General features: G+C 42.9%; 1 protein-coding gene across 2 annotated transcripts in view; it reads left to right on the plus strand.

Annotated features, from left to right (window-relative positions):
• The window catches only part of Dock8 (dedicator of cytokinesis 8), a 191,013-nt gene that overhangs the window by 39,105 nt on the left and 125,691 nt on the right, over positions 1 to 26,217 (plus strand). Inside the window, exons 2-4 of one of the 2 annotated variants that reach the window (XM_075973748.1) lie at positions 7,032 to 7,134; positions 14,575 to 14,750; positions 18,779 to 18,850. In XM_075973748.1, the coding sequence (XP_075829863.1) occupies positions 7,032 to 7,134; positions 14,575 to 14,750; positions 18,779 to 18,850 (351 nt within the window). Of the gene's footprint in view, positions 1 to 7,031; positions 7,135 to 7,982; positions 8,130 to 14,574; positions 14,751 to 18,778; positions 18,851 to 26,217 lie in introns of those variants that run through there. The other variant, XM_075973749.1, reaches the window with a different exon arrangement.

A 26,217-nucleotide genomic window follows, 5' to 3' on the forward strand; every position in this document is an offset into this window, starting at 1 on the left:
TGCACCCAGGACGATAGAAAATTTGCACCAACAGTAATGGCATAATTGCTCTTGGACACTGTTGATGGAAACCGAGCCTTGCTTTCGGGAAAGGATGAACGCAACACTAAGTTAGTGTGAGTTCCCTGAGAGAGGGAGACTTGGAGCCGTGGGCCGAGTGCTTGTTACCTTAGGAAGAGTGCAGCTTCTTGGTTCCCATCACTTAAGCTAAAATAAGTTTTGAGAAAAGGTGGAGTTGTTTGGGTACTCGGTCAGAGAACGATGAGGAAAGTGGTTCTTTTTTAAAATTAAAATAAAAACTAATCTTTCCTGCCGCCCCGGCTGCTGGGCATATCCGCATGTAGTGAAACAGTGTCCTTTAGAGGGGGAAGTCAGAGAGAAGCCTCTGGGGCCGTGCATTTTCCTAGTGCAGCTGCTGGTGCAGCTGTGGTCCTGATTGTCCTTCTTGGAGAGTCTCACCATGTTTGCAGTCAGCACTGGAAAGGAGCCCAGAGATCCCATAGCCCAGTCCCTCCTGTTCACACATAATAAAGCTAAGGCCCAGCCTCTAATGAGTGCTTGAACCCAGACAGATAGCAGACAGCCTTCCTCAGGACTGTGTGCCCGTGGGGTCCTACTCTACTTCATTCTTCTGCATACACACTGCACCAAGAAGACTCAGCAGGGTGGTTAGAAATAAATGCTTGAAGCAGGAAGGAGGAAACCTCATGTCTTGTGGTCTGACTACACTGTGCTCCTCTCCATCTGGGTTCCTTCTACCGATGGTTTTATTCCAAAAACTGGTTGAATAGCCTCCTCTCTTCAGACATCCCCTAGGCATCCCTGGGCGGAATTATGACCCCAGGTCGTCTGTTCACAAGAAACCATACACATTTCCCCATTAGATTTATAATGTTGTAATTAACCCATGGCCCCTCTGCCCACCTCTCACCACCCATTGGATTAGGATTCCTAGGAGCGTGAATGCATCCTCATCGTCAGTCTCCATCGCTTAGCTGAGGACCTGGTGCTTGGTTGTTGCATCAGAGTTTGATGAGCAAATGGTGAGCCAGTCATTTTCTTATGCAGCTTCAGCAAATATTTGGCCTTTCTGGTTGTAAAATCCAGTCAGGATTGCTGGCTTAAACTGCCATTTTTCTGACCGTGCCATCAGAGTTGATTCAGAGCAGGTGTGTCAAGGCAGCTACACAATACTAGGTTGGTGCAAATGGTCTAGCCACTGCGTTGGGCACGCTCAGTTCTGCAGTTAGTTTATGGAGTCTTGGTCCCAAATGTCTGTCACGATCATGGCTAATCTGAACGGAAACATGGGACTTCTCTCCCTGCCCACTACCACCAGTCCCTCATCACCATGCTGACTCCCCATGAGGGTAACATGTTAAACAGATCCCAAGGCTTACTTCCAGTTAACTTTAGGAAAACAAAGAAGAGTTTAGTACTAAACCACTTAAATTCCTTAGGAGAAGGTTGACTCAGCCCACTACAGAATCAACTCCATGGTACAAGTCTGGAATCCTGAAACCTGTCGTGGACAGGTCAGATTTGATCTGAGAATCAAGGCAGAGGTAAATGCCTCTATACTAACACGGTCCTGTATGACCATTACTATAGAGCTAACTGCTCACTCCAGCTTAGCTGTGTGGGCACAGTCCTTTAAGTTAGGCTCAACCGGAAGTGAGGGCCACTTTGGACAGAAGGACACTGAGCAGTCACTAGGGATTGAAGTTTCAAATCAGTAAATGTAATTGCTGATGGTTTTGCACGTTCTTAAAATCCAATGGAACATGCCTTGCCCATGTGAGAAATCTTTAGACATGAACTTAAGCAGCTTCATATCAGAAAAAGAATTCAAATGAGGTAGCAACCAAGTTCTCTTGCTGTGATTATTGAGAAGCTTGCTGGCCATGGGGATATTTCCACACTGTGTTGATGGTTATTCATCAGGTTGACAGAAACTAGGGTGACCTGGGAAGAAGGAACCTCACATGATAAATTTCCTATGTAAGACTGGCCTGTGGGCAATTCCATGGGGGCATTTTCTTGGTTAATATAGGCGAGGGAGGCCCCAGACTATGATGGGTGGTGCCTTGCCCAAACAGGGGTTCTCTGATTATATAAGAAAGCAAAGTAAGCAGGCTGTGGAGAGAAAACCATTAGTGGTGTTCTTGCATGATCTCTGCTTCAAGCTGCTTCCTTGGGTTCCTGTCCTGGTTTCCCTCAGTGATGGGTTGTGACATGGGAGTGTAAGCCAAATGGACCCTTTCTTTCTACACCTTCTGTCTGGTCCATGTTTTATCACAGCACCAGAAAGTAACTAATGCACACATACAGAGAGACTCATGATGACTCCACGTACAGTTGTTTGGCTTTACAGAGCTGCAGAAGTGATGTGTGCTCAGTAAAATCTATACTTCCAGGTTTTGATCTTTTCCCTGGTAGACAGCATACGTCAGGGTACTCCCAATGCCACATGCAGCATCAGGGTACAGCTTCCAACATGGCCACGTGATTACAAAGGGGAACGATGATTCTCTGCTGGTAAGCAGTTGTATTTGGTTTCAAGGACATTAAACACGATAATTTGGGTGGGTATTGATTCCAGTGCCTCAAGCATGCTAGGTAAGCACTCTGCCACAAACTACATCCCTACCCCTTCTTATTTAACTTTTAGACAGTACTGATCATAACTTTCTAATTCTATTGCCATGACTTCACGAGTATGGGGGCTAGAGACATGCTGTCTAGTATTCCCACTTCAGAAAGACCACCATGCCTTTGATGAGAAAGGTGCTAGGCAGCTCGGAGACAACAGCAGAAGTCTTGGGGAGGAACTGAAGGCAGACGTTTCTGGGAAAGTTTGTATTATCTACAAATGTCAGCAGGAAGGTTTGAAAAGGCCAAATGGGGGCCGGGCCTGTTGTCTTGTCCAGGCTCTCTTGTGACTACAGGCAGCATCTAAGTGTGTAAATTGATGGCCAGTGTGTTATCTGAGCCCCTGCAGTGCTGAGCACACGCAAGATTATTATTTGTGTGAGGTAGCTTTGGCTTGGGACAATCTAATCTGATTTTTTTTTAATTGGTGATGTTCCAATTTCTGATTAAAACCAGTTTCACTAAACATGTGGAGACAAAACCCAAACTTCCCCATTCTTAGTTGTCACCCTAGACTAGGTTATTTCTGCATTCACCCTTATTTTGTACTGACACTTGCAACTCTTATCTAGATCCGCCACAGTTTAGATACAGTGCCTGCACCTCACATGTATGTAATGTTCACAGTTCAGTGACTCTTAACATAGTCAGAATTACTGATCTACCAACAGAATTTAGAACATTTTCGTCAGTTAAAAAAAAAAAACTCTGCTCGGAGCAATTTTCCATTGCTCTCTAATCCCATTCACCCTTATCAATCACTAATCTACTTTCTGGTCTATAGATTTTACTATTTCACTATTCTGGGAATTTCACATCCCCTTATTATTGGCAGAGATTTCTGTCCCACCTGGTCCTACAGTTGTCCAGTCCCAAAGAAATACACAAAGGCCTACATTAATTATATACTGGTTGACCTATTAGCTCAGGCTTTCTTTTTAATCCTACATATTAACTCATAATTCTTTTTTGTGGCTTGGTACCTTTTATCCATGAGGCATTCTCATCTTGCTTCCTCTGTGTCTGGGTGACAACTGTAGACTAAGCCTTTTCTCTTCCCAGAATTCTCTTGTTCTGGTCACCCTGCCTATACTTCCTGCCTGGCTACTGGTCAAGCAGCATTTTATTAAACCAATACAGCAGAGAAATCTTTACAGGGTACAAGACCATTGTCCTACAGCACTTCCCCCCCTACACACACTTTTTTCCTTACAAACAAGAACTCAGAATCTAATATCCTTTGTTTAGCTTTTTTCCTGACCATTACCCATAACAACTTGTAACTAACACTCTAAACAATGACAAATATTCACAATTCATTTTGGGGGAGTGTGGGTATAGTTTTCTACTTCCTGCTGATTGGGGGTGCTGATAATCTTATGGGAACCTAAAGAAAATTTAGAATTATGGTCAAATCCTGACTGGAATATTCTGTAAGGCTTGATCATCTCAACTAGCAGTCTTGAAGCTATTCTAGATGTAGAACTCAGAGGAAACTCCAACAGAGGTCCTCTGAAATGTTGAATCATTTGGGCCATCTGCTGCTATTGGAGATTTTTCTGGGGTGGGAGGTCTTTCTTGATCAAATCTAATTTTTCTTAACCCAGAATGAATTCACAGCCTCTCATTTCCTGTGGAAACAAAAGCAAAACCTCTTCTCCAAAGTAACGTATCTTTTGACTTAAAATTTTGAGGTCAAGACATTTTCAAAATATATATGTTGGATTAATCCAGCAGCATTTATAATCGAATGTCTTTTAGCAGCTGTTGCTCCTTCCTCAGCAGTCAAATAATTCAAAGACAACACAATAACATACAGCATCCAGATTCTCTGTGTATTTTCCACCTTTACGTGGCTTTATTTTAAGTATTTCTTTTATTTTTATTTTTTGGTGTTTTGAGAGAAGAGTTTCTCTGTGTATCTTTGGCTGCCCTGGAACTCACTCTATAGAGCAGGCTGCCCTTGAACTCACAGAGATCCGCCTGCCTATACCTCCCAAGTGCTGTATTCTGTCAATCATGTTTTAAATAAATGCTGACTGGCCAGGCAGGAAATATAGGTGGGAAAACCAGACAGGAAGTAGAAATGATGCAATCAGAACAGGAGAATTCTGGGAAGGAGGAAGTTGATTCCTCTCAGTCCTGCGCAGACCACCGAGAAAGCAGGATGTGATCTGCCAGCTGAAAAAGGTACCAAGCCATATGGCAAAAATAGATCAGAATAATGGGTTAATATAAGCTACAAGAGCTAATAAGTAGTCTGAGCTAATGGGCCAGTGAGCTTTATAACTTATAGAGATCTCTGTGTGATTTTCTTTGGGGCTTGCCAGCTGTGGGGAACCAGGCAGGACAGAAACCCCAACAAGCAGGCCCCATTCGTGTTACAAGAAAGCCTAAGCTAATAGACCAACCAGTTTATAATAAGTGTAGACTTCTGTGTGTTTCTTTGGGACTGAACGGCTGTGGGAACAGGCAGGACAGAAACTTTTGTCAACACCTTAGGATATTGCTGTTGGGTTTCCCCTGTGTACTACCGTATAGCAGTACTTAATTCCTTTCTTTGCTGAATAATATTCCATCGATGATAGATGACTTTTGTGCATCCTTCAGCTACTGAACTTTTATGTTATTTCCACCTTTGGACTCTTAAGAACAATGCTGGGGGGTTGTCTGTCTGTTTGTTTGACAGGGTTTATCTCTGTATTCCTGGCTGTCCTGGCACTCACTCTATAGACCAGACTGGTCCAAGATTCAGAGATCTACTTGCCTCTCCCTCCCAAGTCCCGGAATTAAAGGTGTGCACCACCAGGTCCAACTAGCTGTTGTGTTTACTGTGTATAATGCTATTGTGAATATTGATATTTAAATTTTCTGTTTCATTTTCTGTTTTCATTTCTCATGGAGGTACAGCTACTGGTGGGATTTTGGTATATATAGATATTACATGCTAAGCTACCTGAGGAACTGCCAGATTGTTTTGGAGAGAACTATACCATTTATGTCCCTATGTCTGTGCAATTCTATATCATCTGGCAACACTTGAAACTGACAGTCTAGTGCTCTGTTCTGTTCATCCCCATGGTTGTGAAGAGGCATATCATTATGGTCTGCTTTACATTTCTCTGATGACTCATAGAATATAATAAACTACTCACTCCTGACACAGTGTTTTTCTTTACTGTTCAAACATTAAATAAAAACAGTGCTCTAGGAAATTAAGAACACAGTTCATATCGACTGCTGCCCCTTTCTGTGGTGTTCCATGCTTTACCAGGCCCTAGTACAAGAGCCATTAGGAGCATGAATGCATGCCAGGCACTTACTTCTTCCTCATTCTGAATCCCAGGAAAGGAACCCAATGATCCCGCCTTGGTTTATGTATCTACCACTTGGTTCGTATTTCTGCCTAAGCATGCACAGATGAGTAGAGGCATTTGGAAAGCTAACAGGGTGCTTTTGTGGAGGAAGAAGTAATGATCACAACTAGCAATATCCTGCCCATTTCTGTGCTTCACACAGAAGGCTGGGAACCAAATGATCACGCCGTATACATTGTCGTGATGGAAATGTAAGTTCTGTTTATGTGTTTATATCTCCATAGTACATAGAAGCATCGTATTTCAATTTTACATATGCTTTGGTTGGACGCTGAGAATATTTCAAATATACAGCCTATTTGATCCTTAGTAATCTGATTAGTTTCTAGTTGTATCCATTAATGATTCTGACTTCAAGTGTTTTATCTGATTGTACTGTGAGTACATATTTGGGAACTAGTTTGAAGAGTCAGCCACCATCAAATGATATGATGAGAAAATATTTGTGAGTTCCAGTAACCTAGCAAATGAGTGTCTCCCATGTCATTGGGTCACTTTCTTGGAAGCTGTTGGGGAAAAAAAACCCCAATGCTGGGGAATTCTGGGTCTCACTGTGAAGGTGCCTGCAGGGAAGTGGGCATTTTCATGTGACAGTCCCTAGCGCATGCTGCTTTGGTGTCAGCCAAGCCAAAGCCTCAGCTGCCTGCATGGAAGGTGGCAGGGTTAAACTGGCAGGTAAGTAGAGTCAGAAAGGAGCCCTCCTTTCATTGTGGCAGCTCCTCTAGGCATCCGGGGGTCAAAGGTTTAGGATATTTATATTGCACCTCAAGGTCTTTCTGCCTTCTGCCTTCAAATAGAGTCTGGCTGCCATGACTGCAGGTGTTCTGGCCCCTGTGAATTGCTCTAGGGTACATTTGGGACCCAGAAACCACAGTCTCCACTAACCAACCTCTGAATACACTTCAGTCTCTTCTGCTCACCACTCAGCCAAAGAGAGCACGGTAACTTTTGCAGTGTTATTTTTTTAAAATAATAATTTAGATTTCTCTATTTTAATTCAAGGTATTCATCGTCGGAAATCAGAAAGCAGTTTACACTCCCACCCAACCTCGGACAGTGCCATCGTCAGAGCATAAGTACATCCGGTTTTCCCTCCCTGCAGCTAGTAAGTATGTGTTCCAGGTTTGCTCGGTCAGTGGTCAGGGACAGAAGTGCCCAGCATCTACGCTGCTCCCCACCTAGCCTTAGCTCATTTTGCACCTAGCATTCTCTGCTCACCACGTCGTGACTCTGCCTGCCTTTAGACATCAAACATCTCCTCTGTCAGACAGGATGTGCGTATAACGAGACAGCCCAAGATTGGTTCTGATGTTCTCTGTTTAGGGGACTTTCAGGCTACTCAAACCCATTCCAATTATAGCTCATATTTGGGGAGGGGGAGCCTAGACATTGACCATTATTTTTAGCATGCTTTGGTTGGAAATTTTTAATTGACAAATCTCAAAAGTCCAATTTACAACTCTTTCTTTGAAATAGTTTTCTTGGAAGTGAAATTTACATACTGTGAAATTGATCAATTTCAGCATTTTGGTTTAGTAAATCTGGGAATTTTATTAGTTATTTAACCTCTATTCAGTCAAGGTCTAGAGTTCCTCCCCCCTTTTGTATCCTCTCCATCCCATCCCAGTCAGTCACTGTTCCTTGCTGTGGTTGTAGTTGGCCCTGCCTGGAACCTCACTCCAGTGAAATCTATCACACGGAGAACAAACCTTTAGCTTTAAAACATAGCATATTCTCCTTTCAAGGTGCCAACTGGTGAGTGCATGTGGGTACCATGTTATTTATGGACCGGAGGCCAGCTGTGTGTCCGGTGAGGCAAAGCTGTCTTAACTGAGGCTGTTTGCAACCCAGAAGTGGGTGCCACTTCCTTTGAGGGAGCTGAGCCGGCTCTACCTTCACTTCCTCACACGGCACAGCCCACAGCCACACTCTCTGGCTGATCTAGCGGTTATCTTGAGAAGGTTAGGTTATTTTCTGTTTCTAGTTATTACTTCAAAACCACTTCTTCTCTTAGAAATTTTGTAAGCTTCCCCCGTTTCCTGTATCCGCCATTTTGTCGCCTGTAACAGTTTCCCCGCCGCGTTAACTGTGTGTCTGCAGGTATGTTTACTGGCGTGATCTGTGATTATTTCAGAAGGATATAGTTTATGCATTGTGTCATTAATGAAACAGTACTAACGAATATATAGCACCTGCACTGTGAGAGCTTACCTGTGGTGCCAGCTTTTTGAAAACCCTGTGTATGACTTTGGAGCCTTGCTAGGCCACCCTTTTTATTCATCTTTTCCTGTCGGCTTCAAAACTTCAGGTTACGGCAGAACCACAGCTAAGTGTGTGGTGCCTGTGTTCTCGGAGTAAATAAACCAGGATGTGTTACATATATGCTTAACTGGGTGGTTTCTGACGAATGTTGTATTTCAAAGTGTGCAAAAATTTTGTTGAAAAGTGATTGGATGTGCTTTTAAATTTTAAACAATGTGGAGAGCTTTGGTGATTGCTTTTTAAAAATATTAAGGCTAGAGCTCTCTGTAGCAGCTGCTGGGGGGAACAGTGTCAACACAGTGGAGAGGTTTTTAAGGAAGTTAGCAGGTTTAACCCCTTGTCTCGTAATCAGTCTTTGTCGTGACACCATAGCCTTGTATTATGGCGGGAGACATCCTTGTTAAATGGAAAGTTACATAGGAAAACAATGTCATGTTTGCAAGTGTCTTTCAGTAGTTGGCTGTCTCCTTAGAAGGCTTTGACAAAAGTGCATTTTGATGAGTTACTTCAATAGCTGGGAAGTCAAATTAGCATGTGGCTTAGCTGCCTGTATTCCACAGAAGGTATGAAGGAAGCAGGCAAAGATTAAAATGTTACCAGCACCTTTCCTTTGGTGGCTGTCATTCAACCCTAGTCCTGTATATAGCTGTTCCTCACATGTTCTTCCCGCTTGTTACAATGTAGTTTCCTCAGTCCTTTCCCCTGGCTCTGGCTTGTCCTGTTTCTTCTGTCTGTGGAAGTCCAGATGCCTGATCTACCTTCTCAAATCTGTGCCCTGTTTTAGAAAACCCCAGCTCCCTGGCATCATCTGCTCTCGTGTGGTGGTGTGGGACTGTGGGACTGTGCCTCCCCTGCAGCTGTCTTCAAAGACAAGGCTCCCAGGAGAAATCACCAGGCTATGGGGTGATTTTTCTTTACCTTGAGAACATTTCTTTTCCGAGATAAATAGTGTGATGTAAGAGTCATGAGTGACTTATCACTCAAGCTGATGGAGCTTTAGAATATACATTAAAATCAGGGACTGAATTCTAGACTGCTTGGGCATCGTTTCGGCTAATTAAAAAAGACCAAGTGCAGTTTGACCGTTTCTTTTGCTTTTAGTAATATGATCATTTTCATAACCTCATATGTTGTTACAAATGGTTGGCGAAGTAATATATTTAGTTGACAAGAGTAAAGAGTTTGGGTTCAGATGAGCCCAAGGTAAAAGGTGGTTGTCACTTATTGGCTGTCTAACTTGGGACAAGCCACTTAACCTCTCTGAAGATTTTAGCTCCCTTTTCTACAAAATTGGCGGCTTATGTTACCTCCATAGTATCAACGTAGAGTTCCATAGTGGAGCCTGTGTAAATAGTGGGTAGTATTGTTGCCTTAGGTATTTGGCATTATAGAGATCCTGTTTATTACTAAAAGGTAAATAGGGGATGATCCCAGCTCTGTGAGGCTTTGTGATCTATTTGAGAAGACAAGTCATCCAGAGGACCACACTGGCTTTAAATGTGATGGACATTCAGAAGAATGCCCTATAAAGGCAAAAGCTGCTGGAGGAGCTGAGCAGACCCAGGAGATGGGTCCTCGGCCCTGACTGTCCATCAGAAACACCCAGTTTTTCTTTATACTTCTGGCCCCCTCCCCCCCCGCCTTAAAAACAGCTAAGTCAGAATTCCAAAGGATAACAACCGACAATATTTTAACGATGCTCAGAATGTTGACAGGTTCCCAAACACACAGGTTGAGAGTCATGTAAAGATTCTCAGGGGAGCGGGGCATCGTCCAAATAGCAAAGGGCATGTTCAGGGGTGGTTTCTTTTGTTGCCCTACATGCTCTGAGTTGTAGGTGTGCGGTAAGCAAGGACCACATGATACACCTGTAGGTAATCCGCAAAAAACCCAGCTCTCTGTCATGGATCTGATAAATGAGTGGGAAGCAGTACATTGTATTGTCGCCTTTTGTTTTATTCAGTTTTTGGTTTTAATGCTAGCTGTAAATGCGTGCCATGATGATTGTGCCTACAAATATTTTCAAAATAGATAAACTACTTTTTAAAAGATTACACCAGTTTTGTGTGTGTACGTGCACATGTGTGCTTCAGCATGCCAGTGGAGGTCAGAGTTCAACCTGTAAGAGCTAGTCCTCTCCTCCTGCCACATGGATCCTGGGGGTTGAACTTAAGTCACTGGGCTTGAGGGCAAGCTGCTTCTCCCACAGAGCCATCTCTCCAGCCCAGTAAACTTCTCTTCCGTCTTGCATGTTTTAATATGAAGGAGAGCTATCATTTACAATGCGATTCCCAGACACAGTGGTGGGTTGGGTCTGCCTTTGAGGACAGAGCTAGAGAGATGGCCTCTGGCCATCCCATCTTCTGGCCCGAGATGCCCACCAGCTTTGGCATTCTCTGCTGCCACTGTCGGGGGAGCAGGTGAACCAGAGATCTGGTGCCAACCATCTACATAAGCAAACAACTCTACACCTGATGCTTGCATTAAAACTGTAAAATGTTAAACCTTTTCTCTGGTTATTAAACGTAGAAGGTATAATAGGGGCATAGAAGAGAGGTTTTAGATCTGTGACCTGTGTGGTGATTAATATTGTTGAGTACATTTTTATGGAGAAAAAATATATTATTTCTAAAAACAGTAATAGAAAAGTCTGAAGTGAAATGACAGTTGATAGCTCTGCGTGAAGTCAAGGATGTAAAAAGCCACACCCTGGGCATGCACCTGAGCACCTGAGCACCTGAGCACCATGGCTACAGGACTTGTTTGTACGTCTAACATTCATGTTTTTAACAAGTCTCATGCCTGAGACGCATTCTTTCCTGTGTGCACATTGGTTTCTGTGAAACACAGCACCTTTTTTTCTTGCCAGCTAAGCATGGCTTGAGCTCTGACTTCTTCACTCTGAACCTCCTTTGTGCCTCTGATTCTGTTGATCTTTGTCACTTAATTTTTTCCAGAGTTAGCTGTTTTGTGTTGTTGATTGTACCGGAGGGACATGATGGAAAATGAAGTGCTCCCGTGTAGCTTCCACGCGCGTTCACGGTAGAGGATAAAACACAAGCATTCTGCATGCAGAGCAGGCACTTTGTTATGGTCGCTGTAAACAGGGATCAGAACAGGCCAGGGAGATGGCCCGGTGTGAACCGTGCTTAACACTCAAGCATGAGGACCCGAATTCAATCCCCAGAACCCACATAAAAAGCTAGGTGTGGTGGCACCTACTTATAACCCCGGCGCTGGGAAGGTAGAGGACAGGAGCATTCTCAGGGCTCACTGGCTCACCAGCCTCCTCTAATAGCCCCGTGTCCCAGAGAGAGCTCCTGCATCCAAAAACAAGGCCAATGACTCCTGGGGGAAACCTCAGGCTGGCCTCTGGCCTTCACCTGTGTGTACACCAACTTGTGCCATGTGCACACACACATTTGATTTACTAAAAAACAGATTGATGGTCATAATGCCACCTCCACATCTACAGTGGCATCAGTGGAAGATTTCCGTTGGGGGTGGCAGGAAAGCAAGCTTCTTGTAGGTCACAAAATACTTTGAAATCACTGAGAGGAGAGGAAACTTTCTGCCTTTAGCTTTGTTCGCTAAATGTCCATTGGTGACTGTATTTTTCATTCATTGAGCAAATGTGTTTGGGGTTTTTCTCTGTCCCAGGAACGTCTCCAAGAGCTATGGATAGCACTCATTAAGGCAGCACAGAACCCACTGTTCGTTCTTGTGGAGCGTTTTAAAATAGGAGGTGGGTGTAAACAAATAAGTGACTGTCAGCTGTGATGAGGGCAGGAGTGGTTATGAAGAATGAGACAAGCAAAGGGAATAATGGTCCAGATGAGATGCTATTTTAGGTGGGGTGGTATGCCGGGACCTCTGTCTGAGTAATTGCCAGATGATGGGGCAGACCATTGTCTGCTCTTGATCTTTGGACCATCTGTCCTATCACAGGTACTGAGTTTTCACCTTTCATAGCTTTGAGTTTCAGGAGCATGGCAAGTGTTTTATTTTAGCCGGACTGGAATCTTTTCTCTCTGACAGTTTTACGCCGATATGTTTTGCTTCGAGACTTGGACTTTCCAGTGCTCAGTGCTCATTCGCCAGGTTCAACTATGTTTCACAATGATTTTTAAGTGCATTTTCAGTACCAGTGCTTGAGTTGCTCATAATATACTTCTGAGCGTTCAGTCCCACGAGAAGTTCTGAGCAGAATTTATAGGTTGTTGTAAATGTATTTTTTTTAACCTGTTATATTTCTCTTATATTTTAGTTATCTTACAAAATACTGGTTCTTTGGAAGGCCTATAAGAGAAAACAATCGAGATTATAGTTGTTAAGAATACAAGCCTGACTATATTTGAATTCCAAACATGCTACATCCTAGCCTTGTCATCAATGGCGAATTATTACATCATCTGAAAAGGAGGATAACTAACCCAGTGTATTTCCATGGGTTCTAGTGAGACTGATTCGGAAAGGCCCCTCATGAATACTGCGGTCCCTTCCTCAGCTGACTTCAGGTCAGAACCAGGGGAGACCTTCCTGCCTTCTTGCCAACTGATGATCAAGGGGAGCTGTTTGCTTGCAGCTACTAAGCTCCATCCCATACGCCCCTGCCCTGGCTCCATTTCATCCTGCTGACAATGAGCAATGACTGTGTTTGGACAGAAAGGCCAAGAATCCAGCAGTTGTTCAGCCCACAAGGTTGGCCTCTCCGCTGGTCTTTGGGATACCAACGAAGTAGGTTCTAATACCAGCAGAGGAATGCCTCGGCCTCAGGACAGATGAACTTGCTGGAGAGCGAGCAGGTTAAAAAGGAAGCGCTTCCTTCTTCCATGTCCTTTTATGTGGGCTGCCATTACAAGGTGTGGCCCAGATTTAGGGTGGGTCATATCACACCAAAGGATCTGGATTTAGGGTGTATCTTCCTGTCTCAAATGAACCAATCAAGGAAAACCCCCTCACAGGTATACACAGCTTCTTGGGTTTTAGCTGGTTCCAGATGTAGTCAAGTTGACAGCTAAGAATAGCCACCAAAGGCAGCTCTATCTTCTCTCTCCGGTGTAAATTATTCCTGTCTCCGTTACTACCAGGACACCAGAGGTGGGAGGGACAACAAAAAGGGAAAGGTGGGAAAGGTGAAAGCCATGGTTACATTCTGGAAACTTTTTTTGCCCTTTGCCTCTTCAGCAGCTGCTGTTCTTCCACCCTAGCTCAAAGCCTGCTGGTATGTAGACTCAAGGGGATGAAAAACCAGTTTGGTCAGCCCTTCCTTCAGGCCTGCCCTCCCTTAGCACAAGTGAGGAATCTGGAGCTTTTGTTCTTGATGCTCTGGAGGTAAAGGAGAGCAGTGTTCCCTGGCTGGCAACTCCACACAGTCTTCCAGAGAGAACCGCTTCAGAGAGCTGCAGCCTCTGCTCTGTGACTATTGTTATTCTTGAGCCAATCTCCTTGATCTAAGTGTCCCTCTCTGCCTTCAGGCAGTGGCTCCTGGATCTTTGCATGCCATAGGGGACTGGTGAAATGTTGCCAATTATTGAGACTTTCAATTAAAGAGCAGCATTGTTTCAGTTACCCCGAGTTTCTATCCTCTCTTGTATTCCCTGTCACCCTCTGTGGAAGGATGAAACAAAGACAGGAGAGCTCTCCTCAGCAGACACTCACGGTTTGCTTACCCAGCTTCAGTCCAGTGAGTTTCTTCCCAAGCAGTAGTGTTTGGAAGTCTCAGCCCCAGAGGGCTTTAGCCGCAAGCCTGGCTCCCTGTCAGGCAGGATTGTATCTAAAGTACTGGCTTTGAGCAGTCTTTAGACGTTTCCCTTCTAGGGCCAAGGGAAACACTGTGTCTGAGCACACAGCCAGAGGAGTGTGTGCCTGAGTTTCTGGAAAATTGCCTGCTTTCTCGTTTTCCCTGTGTTTGGGTAAACAAAACCTGGCCTCAGAGAGCTTTTGCAGGAGAAATTACAAAAATTCCTTCAAGCCCGTGATCTCATTTTGGATCTCCTCAGGATTCCTCATCAGGCTGCAATTAAGCGGAGAAAAATTCTGCCTTAGGGTGTGATTTTAATTACTCATCGTGTTGTGACTTGACTTCGCTACTGCCTTTCCTTCCCTCTCCTGTCACCACTGCAGTTTGACAGCTTCTCCAGCATTTAGGCTAAAAGTGAACCTCTGAGTGGAAGGGGCGGGCAGGGCTGTGCGCTCCATCCACTACTGCGTGCCTGTGTGTCTGTGCACTCCACCAAGGAAGCCTGGTGGCAACGGCCCTCTTCTCTCCCTCTCCCTCCAGCCTCAGCTTTATGAGCCCGTGGAGCCGGTGGACTTTGAAGGACTTGTGATGACACACTTAAACAGCTTGGATGCGGAGCTGGCCCAGGAGCTGGGGGACCTCACCGATGACGACTTGCATGTGGCGTTCACACCCAAGGAATGTAGGACTTTGCAGCCCTCTCTGCCAGAGGAAGGGTAAATTATTTTCTTAACATATGAGAGGGGAAGGGTGTTGATTCTGAACCTCTTTTTCTTCTTATTTCTTGAGATAGAGCCTCACTGTGTAGCCTAAGCTAAACTCAAAGTTGCAACCCTCCTGCCTCCCAAGTGCCAGGATCACAGGTGTGGGCCTCAGACTCAGCTTTGAAGTACTCTTGAAAAGAAGCACGCTTTGGGTTGGGTTGGGGGATGGGTTGCAGGCCAGTCGTGAAATGCTTATGTAGCATGTGCAGGGTCTTGGCTTTGATCCCTAGTGTGACAAGAAGTTAATTAACTTTTTCATTAAAAAAAAATTTTTTAGGGCCTGAGGAGATGGTTCGCATAGTAATGTGCTTGCCACACAAGCAAAAGGACTTTAGTTCAGATCCCCGGCATCCACAGAAGAAGCCAGGCATGGTGACATTCCCTTGCGACTCTAGTGTAAGCCAGGCAGAATGTTTCCCTGGGGCTTGCTGGCTAGCCAGTCTAGCCAGTTAGTGAGCTCCTGGTTCACTGAGAGATCCTCTCTAAAAACCTAAGGGTAATTGAAGAAGACATCCAGCATCTACTTATGGCCTCCACATGATACACATACACACAGACTCATGCGTGCACGCGCGTGCACGCGCGCGCGCACACACACACACACACACACACACACACACACACACACACTTTAAAAGGAACAAAACTACTCAATCCACTAAAACCACAAAGCAAATACAGTGTTGCAACCTAGATGTGGGCAGTTTGTTTTGTTGTTTCGTGGTACTGAGGACCTAGCAGAGGGCCTCGGGCATGGTAGGCAGCTGTACACGGTTTCTAAATTGGTTTTGCCAAAGGCTTTGGAAAGCCTTGTCTGAACTAAGACATAGTTCAAAAGGATGCAGTGGAATGGGATGGAATAGTCCAAAAGAAGCCAAGATGACAGGCCTTGGAACTGGACTGCTGGCTTCCTGCTTAGTGATCATGGGCTAGTTATGTGACCTCCAGAAGCCTTGAGGTCTCTATTTGCAGAGTGTCAAGAGTCTAACGAGTATTGAAAGGCCTCTACAGAAAGCATTTTCTGGGCCAGTAAGACAGCTCAGCAGGAAAAGACCCTTGACTGCCGTCCTGATAACTTGAGCTCTGTTCGCAGAGCTGACTCGCTCAAGCTGTCCTCTCTTTGCCACATATAAACATGCGTGCACGTGTGCGCACACACACATAGACACAAAGTAAATGAATGTAAAAGGCTTGTAAAGGCATTTTATTTGTTTCCATACGAAGGCCTGGATGGAGTTATAACCTAAGTTCCCAGGCATGCTTATTGAACATCTGTTGTGTCCTGAGGAAAAAAGATGAAGAAGGGAAACACCCTTCCTTTGCTGAAGTTTCGTGAAGGGTAGACACAGCAGAAGCAAATATTCACGCAGCTATTTAGAGCCGAGTTGCTGAGCGTGGCGCAGGCAACCACGGACTCACATCTGAACCAAACATAAGCAGCTCCAGAGTGAATACCTCTGGCTTGTTTGAAGATTCTGAGTAAATGTTTTTCAATCCTTTTAAAATCAAAATTAAGATTCACATCCCCTTGAACATTTTAAGACTTCTCATTTCCCCCCAAAAGTCCCAGGAATGAGACGGCAAAGCATGACGCCTGCCCGCGTTGCTCTGAGGCGCCTTTGTGTTAGGTTACGTTTCTGCATGGTTGAAGGTGACCGGACAACTGGGCTGTGGGAAGTCCCTTCGTTCTGCTCTCGGGTCAGTTTGCTTAACATAGCAAGCTAGCCATGTACGCAGCTCTATTCCGTGTAGGAAACACTCATTTCCCCAAACCCAGATCTCTGTCCTCACTGGGAAACCTTTCCTCAGCATCAGGCTCTTTATTCAGGGGTGGTTTCCATAGTGACAACACTTCTTCACCTTTGCTAGAGTCACATTATTTATTGGTGTGAATATTTCCAGTTAGTTGCCTTAAAATGTGGCCAGATATGTAAATAATTGGTATGAAAACCCAGGACATTTCCAGGGAGGAAGACTTTTTAAACTTTGATAAAGAAGGCAGTCTTTCCCAGAGCCATTCTGTGAGCGAGACAGAGTTTTGTTGCTATGACTTCTGGTGAATGTGTTACCTCTCTGAAGACTGTTGCCAAAGTCTTCCGCGTAAGCAAGTCAGGCAAGGGAGGGCATTCTGGTCACCATGAGGGTAAGACCCTGTGCCTCACTCAGATCTTGCGTTGAATAGTGAACTGTGGTAGTCATGAGCCAGGCCCTGAAGTTCCCAGCTCGGCCACTTGGTCTCTTACTTGGATTAATATTCTTAGCACTTCATTCTTCTACACAAGAATAACAGCAGTGCCTGGCCTGTTGAACCCATACATGTGAAGTGCTTAAGTCAGCACCTGGTGCACGGCAAATGTCAGCTAAGTCTCAATTAGCACAGGGTTCTTACTATGAACCAGTTACTCTTCCGGGCGCTTTGCACACTAGCATCATGTCTTCATCATGGTTCTCTAGAGGGGGAACTCTTACTATTCTCATCACTTGCTGGTGAGGATATTGAGACACAGAAGGACTGAATGACTGGCATAAGATTACGGAGTCAGTGTGGACTGGAGCTGGGATTTGAGCAGTCAAAGCCAAGAGATCTCATATCTAACATTTGTAGAATTTGGTCTCGTATTGATAGGTAGTCCACTGGTGAGTTCTGTTCTGTTCCCTGTGATGAATCAACTAAAATGAAGAAGCATTTAGTTTGGCCTATGGTTTGGGAGTTTTCAGTCCCTCGCTGGTTGACTGCTTTGCTTTGGTCCTGTAGAGGCAGAGTGTTATGGTGAGAGATGATAGCACAAGAGAAGTAATTTGTGACCACTTCACGGCCATGTGAAAAAGGTAGAGAGGAAGAAAGCAGTGTCCCACAGTCCCCTCCAAGGGCAGTGTCCAGTGATCAAGACCTTCCATATGCCCCCACATCCTGAAGAACTTGCCACTTCTCTATTGTGTCATGCCAGGGACTAAGACTTTAACATGTGGTCCTTAGGAAGACACTCAAGATCCAAATGATAGCATCCCTGTTTTACAAATGCAAAATTAAGACTTGTAGTATAACCTGGAAAGGGTAAGAGCCCAGAGGCCTCTACCCAGACAAAGAACTATAGAATGCTGAGAGCCAGAGAAATAATCTTCCCCGGGGAAGAACACACCTATTGCCTTTCCAATACCAAATGGTTATCCCTGAAGACATACACATACAAGTAACATTATATGGACTGAGACAGTTGTATTTGTGAATGTGTATATGTATGTGTGCATACATATACATTTGTAGGTATAACAACAACTAAAGAAAAAGAATCCATGGATTTGAATAAGAACATGGAAGGGTTTGGAGGGAGGACAGGGAAAGGGGGGAATGATATAATCCTATTATAATCTGAAAAAATATTTATATAAAAATTTACAGCTTTTAGACCTATTTAGTACTAATGTATTTCTAACAATCCCAAAAACATTGCGACCGTCATTACTTCTGATTTCCAGACTGTGAAACACACGGAGAATGTCCCTAATGGCACACTTCTCAGCAGGTATGACAGGAATCCACGCCTGTGTCTGCGGAGTCATCAAAGCCTAAGACAGCTGTTCTCGGCTTCCTGAATGGAAAGCCGCATGCCCTAACAAAATTACAGAAGAGAAAACAATTTTTTTTTCCATTAGAAATAACCATTTGAACTTATTTTTCTTGTTTGGTGTTTAATTATAGCTCCCTACTTGTGCTTTGCTGCCTTCAGACATAAAAGTGGTTTAGCAATTCTCTATAACAAAGAAACTCACAGAGCATAAAATGCCCACATATTTGTTTCATCAAAGAACAAATATCATTGCCTTGGGAATACTTCATAATACTTCACACACTTGAAATGAATGGGCAAGAACATCCCTAGCATTCTTTATTGATGCAGATTTGAAGTGATGTTTTGTCCCTTGATTTTATCATGCTTGTTCAATAATAACTTGTTTTGTTTTATTTTCCACCTAATTAGAGTTGAACTGGATCCTCATGTCAGGGACTGTGTTCAGACTTACATTCGAGAATGGCTGATTGTGAACCGGAAGTAAGTTTATCCTCTCTTTATATATAAATGTTAATTTATATAAATGTAAATTTTACATTGCTAGTGTTTTCTTGCTTTTTCAGTGACTTTTTGGAGGGCTTTTAGGGTTGCAGAAAAACTGAAGAGCAAGCCCTGAGATTTCCCAAACTCCCCGTCACGTTGGGCACACTGGGCTACATTGCCAGCGCTAGGATTGGTTTTTGAGCTATGTATTTATGTAGTGTTTCCACACATGCATAATGAGATGCCTTTGTCCTTGCATCGTCAAACAAAAATTTTTTTCTGCCCTAAAAATTCTGGTGCTCTACCTGTTTCTGCCCTGTTGAAATAGGAGCAGTGGGGCTGCATCCCCGGCATCCGGCCACCCACATGGCTAGCTTATGCCCCGAAATAATTGCATGGAAACTGTATTCTTTTAAACACTGCCTGGCCCATTAGTTCCAGCCTCTTATTGGCTAGCTCTTACATATTGATCTAACCCATTTCTAATAATCTGTGTAGCCCCACGAGCTGGCTTACCAGGGAAGATCTTAACCTGCGTCTGTCTGGAGTGGGCGAACCATGGCGACTCCCTTATTCAGCTTTTTTTCTCCCAGCATTATGTTCTGTTTACTCTGCCTACCTAATTTTCTGTCCTCTTAAAGGGCCAAGGCAGTCTCTTTATTTAGCCAATGAAATCAACACAAAACAGCAGACTCCCACATCACTGCCCCCACTCTCAGTGGTCCATACCAGTCTTTTTCATGGTCTTTGATTTCACCTTCCTCCATCTCGTCTCCCGTGGCTTCATCCTGCTCTTTCTGTTAGCACAGAAAAAGAAGTTTTGTTGTACTGATATACTACAGTCTGTTTATCTATTCAGTTAGGAAGAAAACCACATTCTAAACATGAAGAATAGGATTGCCTATGAGGCAGTTACAACTACTCTGGAGGCTGAGGCAGAAGGCTACTTTGAACCTAAAAGTGCAAAGTCAGCTTGAGCAGCATGACAAGACCCTGTCTCAAAAATAATAAGAAGGGAATGCATCTTTTTCTTTCTTTTTTATATTGATGAACTCCTAGATAAAAGATAGTTAGTGAATTGAAACTTGACCTCAGCTTCGAAGATGTCATTAGAATTTGTGACCCCTAAATAAATGACTTGCTAGTCTTCTCACCAAGAGAGTATTTTTAAGGGTTAATCAAACATTTGTATCATTTTTTTTCCTGAGGTTTCTATCCCCAAACTAATGGCCTTCACAGCACAGTCTTGTGAGAAGGGTTGGATCACAGGAATCCCTGCTGTGTGTGCACGTGCACGCATGGGCCTGTGTCTGCAGCCCACTCCATTAGATACTTATCAGAAAGCCTCTGAGACATAATCAGTTTGCAAAAGGTAGCCTGCCCTTTCCCTACTCTAGCAAGAATTACTGTTCCCGGGGACAAATAATAAAGGATGCTTGGGACTTGGGATTCGGTTTTATCCAGCTCCTCTGAGTGTGCCCTTGAATCTGGTTTTGTTGGGGTTTTTTTTGTTGTTGTTGTTGTTTTGGGGCTTTTTTGTTTTGTTTTGTTTTTGGTAAGACCAGCATGCATACTGATTCCAGTAACTGAAGAGGAGAAAGAATCACTTATAGGAAGTAATTACATAAAGCTGCATGTCAGTCTGTCTTCCGTCCTAACACAAGTGGAAAACCAAATTTGCCAGCAGGCAAATAAGATTATGCATTGCAGTTAATAAGTAAGAGTCAGAACAAATTGTTCTCAAGCTTCAAAACGGTATAATTAGAGGCACTTTTCTGGGTCTTTAAAGTTCTAAAAAAGAATCCAAGAGGGAACAATAAACAGAAAGTCCATTGGGCTAAATTTGGCTTTTAGATTTATTTTCTATTGGAAACACTGTGCTTGCTCCCTCCTCTTGGTAGCACAGACTCTTGGAAAACTTCTTTTCTGTCTTCCACAAATTTCATTTTATTTTTTTAAAAAAGACTTTAGAATGTTCATGACAGGGAGTTTAGAAACTTTAGAAACTATAGAGAAACAAAACCAAAAATCAATGAATTTCATTCTGTGTAGGTAACCATGGTTGATGATGATAATATAGGTCTTGAATCAAATTTCTTTGTAGTATGTGTTTATAGAAATAGTAAACTGGGCTCCAGACTCTTTCTCGCCTGCATTATCAATTTTCACAGTAAGGGAGGATTCCCTATCTTTACTTTTATTGATTCTTCCTGATCACAGTAACTAATGATTGCATAATACCTGTATATCACAATTTATCCAATCAGTTTTAATGTTTATGTGAATCCTCATTTTGTTTTGTTGTTTTTGTACTTACAGTGCACCAATGTCCTTCTCACTAAAATCCTGTGCATATTTATAGTTTTTTTCTCTGGAGAAAACCTATAATTTCTGTGCCTAAGGTATATGTGCAAATTTAAGACTTAATAATAGAGCAACGATTTAATATACATGAATTATATTTTGAATATTAGAAATTATAAAATATGACATAAACATTTTCATTTTGTAAAAGCATTGACATTTTTGACATTCTATTTGATTATCAGCTTGGACTTTTTTTCTCCCACGTATTCGTTGGCCACGGGTAATTTTTTTCCTTGGTGTACTACTTAAAAAATTTGTGCAACTCTATTAAGCTATTTGGTTTTATAAAACTTTAGACCACGTTTTCCCTTTTCATGTTTTGGGGTGTATGTATGTTTGAATGCATGTGTACATGTGTGTATGTATGTCTGTGTATGTAGTTATGTCTGCACACACACATGGATGCACAAGGTTGACCTTGGAATCTCTCTTGATTCCTTTTTCACCTTGTACATTGAACCAGGGCCACTTACTCGAACCCAGATTTGCTTAAGGGATCCCCATCTTCACCATCTGAGGCCTTTAGGTGGGTCCTGGGGGGCGTTGTCTAAACACTCTGATCCTCTTGTTTGCACAGCAAATGCTTTGCTCACTGAACGCTTAACGTTTCTACCGTGTACGTTCCTTACCCAGGATACTTTAACATTTAGAATGATTTATGTAATTTAATCCATGTTGGCATTTTCCTTAAGATTTTTATTTTTGGTGTCATGTTTAAATTCTAATTTTAGCATAGCATTACTTTGTATGTCTTTGGGTTAAATATGGGGCGAGACCTTTAGCCATTTGGCTGCTGTTCCTGTTCCCTGGTGTGCCCTATTTCTTTTTCAGAAGCAATGATTATCCATGCGCTTATCTCTTATGAAAACAGTATCTGTTTATATTATGTCACGTGTACTGAGATGGAGATTACCACTGGCAGAGTTCTCAGCACATTCATGTCATGGACCAGTTCCCTTCCCCAAAACAAGCTAGTTGGCAGAGGAAAGCCTCTAACCCCAGAACTCATTGACAGTTCCTGACAATCTTTGACTAGTATCCTATAGAAGGGCACATTTTTCTACCCCTATTTTTGGTTTTCTGGTAAAATGAATCTGAAATGCTGAGAATGAAAATAATAATCTCAACATACTCTTCTCCCAAAAATCACTCAGTGCCTGTGTATGCCCATTATGGCATGGGGAAAATCCAGGTGCCCTTCATCACCCAATTCCAACTCTATTTTCATCATGGCGTTTTAGAAAACATTTTTATTTACTCTTTGGCAATTATATATACAATATATATCCATATATATATACACAAAGTATATCCATTTATATACATTATATTTACATATATATTTGTATACATTATAATTTTATATATACAATGGTCGTAGCCATTCCTTATTCCCCTGGACACTTCCCCCACAACAAATACCTCACCAACTTTTGTATCCTTTTTTTTCTCTATCTCTCTAATTACCACTAAATCCAGTTGGTGCTGATGGCATACACATGGGTGTGGGGCAGTCAACTAGATCCTGGGCAATATCCCAGTCACAATACCCCCTAAGAAAAAAATGATTGCCGTTTTCCTGGCAGCCATCAACTACTAATAGTGCGTCAGCTAGGGGTGGGGCTTCATGAGCCACTCCCTATCCAAAGCTCAGGGACATGGCCGAACAGTTAAGAGTACTTGCTGCTCTTCTAGAGGACTCGAGTTTCCCAGAACCAATGTTGTACTTCTCACAGCCACTGTAACTTAATTTTTAGGAGATTCAAGGTCCCCTTCTGACCTCTGAAGGCGTATAGTCTCACACACACACGAGAGAGAGAGAGAGAGAGAGAGAGAGAGGGGGGGGGGGAGAGAGAGAGAACAATACAATATTTTGGGATTATAATTACAATATTTCTCCCTTCCATTTCCTCCCTCCAAACCCTCCCATATTCCCATTCTTGCTCTCTTTCAAATTCATGACCTCTGTTTTCATTACTTATTGTTTTACACTAACAAACACAAACATGAAAGCATAACAAATTGGTGTGTTCTGCTGTTCTCAGCATTCCCTAGTTGCCAGTGGCTCTTTGTACGGGGTTGAGGCCTTATGGGCTTTCTCCATGTCAACTCTGGCATGTCTGTTGACATTTTCAGTTCATGTTTAGGCAGTCATGTAGGTGAGACTTTATGTCAGTGGCTTCTGACATTACTAAGAGACACAATTTTATAGAAAATTCTCTCATCCTCTGGCTTACCACCTTTTCGTTGCCTCTTTTGAAATGTTTCCTGAGCCTTGGGTGTGGGAGCTTTTTGTAGATGTAGCTATTGGAAATTGGTTGTACAACTCAACATTTTGATTGGCTGTGGTTTGTCTCCATAGTCTCTGTGATCTCCATCTATAGTCCTCATTCCTCACCAATATCTATCGTTTTTTATGGTACAAACATACATTATGTTTTTCAGTAGTATCTTTGAGACCATCTTGTTTGGTTACACTATTTTAACAGGACTGAGTTTGCTTTCTGTTGCTGGGATAAAACACTGATCAAAAATCAACTTGTGGAGAGGATGCATTTGGCTTACATGTCCTTATCACAGACATCACTGAGAGAAGTCAGGGCAGGAAATGAAGCAGAGAGCAAGGAGGAGCTCTGCTGTGACCAAAAGAAACAGCTCTTGCCTCAAGGAGTAAAAGGCATGCTTTATTCTGGAACAAATATAAGTGATCGTGGTCATGGAACATACATTTAGATCTCACCAAATATAGTATTCCAACATGGAAGCAGTTTGTAAGTAACAGAACAAAGATTTATCAGCCAAAGCGTTTTAAAAATAACATTGGTGGAGGCATCGGAGTGTAAGTTAAAGCAGGATGGGGGTGGGGGATCTCTCTACATGTCTCAGATGCTCTCTGATCTCGTTCTTGACTTTTAGTTTGATGGAAGCTAGTGACTGCTAAGTTAGATTCCCAACGTTTATTTATGATTCCCAGGATGTCTGTTCCGACACAGATGCCAGCAAGGAATGGCTAATAGGGGGCTAAAGCTAGCCCAAGAAAAAGTGTAATTGGACTTGTGGACTTGCAACATTCCAACTGTCATCTGTAACTCTTGTTCCAGAGGATCTGATGATCTCTTCTGGCCCCTGAAGATACCAGTTACACACATGGTACACAGACATAATGCAAGCAAAATCACACATACTCTTAAAATACAAACTTCAATATACATACATATATATATGCATACATACACCCATATTTTACTATTGTGAGTGAAATGGGATTTTAAAGATCTCATTAGTAATAATCAAGTAAACAGTATTGTTTATGATATGTATAAAAATGAAGTATCACCATAGACACTTCAATTAGTGTGTCGAGGGAATAACCTTTAAATTCTACACTATATGTTTTACTACACTTTGGGGATGGGTGGCAGCCTGCTTTGTCCAGAGGTGTGATCTTAATGAAGCCACTTTGCCTTCCATGGACATGTCTTTGTCATCCAAAACGATGCAGTCAGGCACTGATTTAGTTAGCTCCTTTATTCCTCAATTATCTCCTGACTGCTATTACATTTCTCTGTCATATCTGGAGATAGGCTTTTATGCCCTTGTTCTCTGTGATAATGGCTTTGGATTCCACTTAATGGGCAGAGGTGTGGGGTAATGGCCGCTAGCATTCCCTCCCACTCCCATCCTTCTGTAGGGCATTTGCCGTCAAGTTCTGTAGTCGTCCTGTTTAAATCAGATGCAGAGTACTGCTGTGAAAGACAGAAGTGAGCCCCAGACTTGTTTTTATCGCTCAGTAGGGAAAGGTTGAATTATGTATAGTGCATGATCTCCTTTTGGAGAAAATATTCACATTTCTCTGGTTTTTACACATATGTGTATACATATAGAAGTCAGTCAGAGCAGCTTGTAAGAGGCAGCCCCTTCCCTCCACCTCAGGGCCTGGGTATTGAACTTGGGTGATCAGGTTTAGCCACAAGCACATTTATTTACTGATCCACCTCACAAGCCCAGAAAAAAAATATTCTGTTACTTGAAATATTTGCCTGTGATTCTGAAGCTGGGAGATTCCTTGAATAGATCTCTTTCTGTGTTTCATGTCTACAGTTAAGCCAAGACTAACACGTTTTTAATCCTTTTTGTTTTATGTGTTTTGAAAATAGGCATAGAACTGATGGTTTGAGGTGGGGCTGTATTCACTTCTTATCTAATTTTCGCAATGCCTTCATAATTTTGTGTGGATTGTGTTTGATAGCATCCTTTGGGGGATAGTAAGGGTCTTAAGTACCATTTTCCCAGTCATTTTTTGTAAATGAAGCTGGGGTGATTAACTTCAGACTATTTTCCATGTCTTGGTGGTGAGTCAAACTCTCCAGTAATTAAACATGTTTACGTGCGATATATTTTTGGTGTATGATCCGCAGTGACAGTGAAACATTTCATGGGTGTTATGGGCGGCATCATAAAAGTCCCTGGAGTTTGTCTTTCATCCTGAGTGATTAAGGCGATCCTAGCAGAAGGTCATGCTCAAGGAGAGTGGGGATATCAAGGAATAGGGTATCATCTGTTTTATTGCTCCATTTTTACTCCCAGTGAACTGGTAAACAATTAAAAATTGAACACATCAGTGCATATAATTCAGTTACTCCCAAAACACCATAAAAATGTCTCCTCGATCAATAATTGCTGATTATGACACACATTTGTTGTGCTGGCTGTCAAGGTGCTCTGCTTTCTTAAAGCACAGAGAGCAAGGCAGGCTCATCTGCCTACGTGGTAACAAGCAGTAACCTGGCTGTGCACATCACCACGGCCTTCTCCAGACCCATTGTGCCGAGGCCCTGGTCAAAGGCTTCTACCAGGCCTTTGCCAGTATGGCTAGCAATTGTCACCTCTTTCTGTGGGTGTTTAAAACACCTTGTTGACATTTCTCCTGAAGCTTTTGTCACTGTTCATTGAGTTCTAGCTACCTGTCTAAAGTGCCTTCGCTGTTAACTGTGACA

Source organism: Microtus pennsylvanicus, chromosome 5 (genome assembly GCF_037038515.1).
Source record: "Microtus pennsylvanicus isolate mMicPen1 chromosome 5, mMicPen1.hap1, whole genome shotgun sequence".
NCBI lineage: Eukaryota > Metazoa > Chordata > Mammalia > Rodentia > Cricetidae > Microtus > Microtus pennsylvanicus.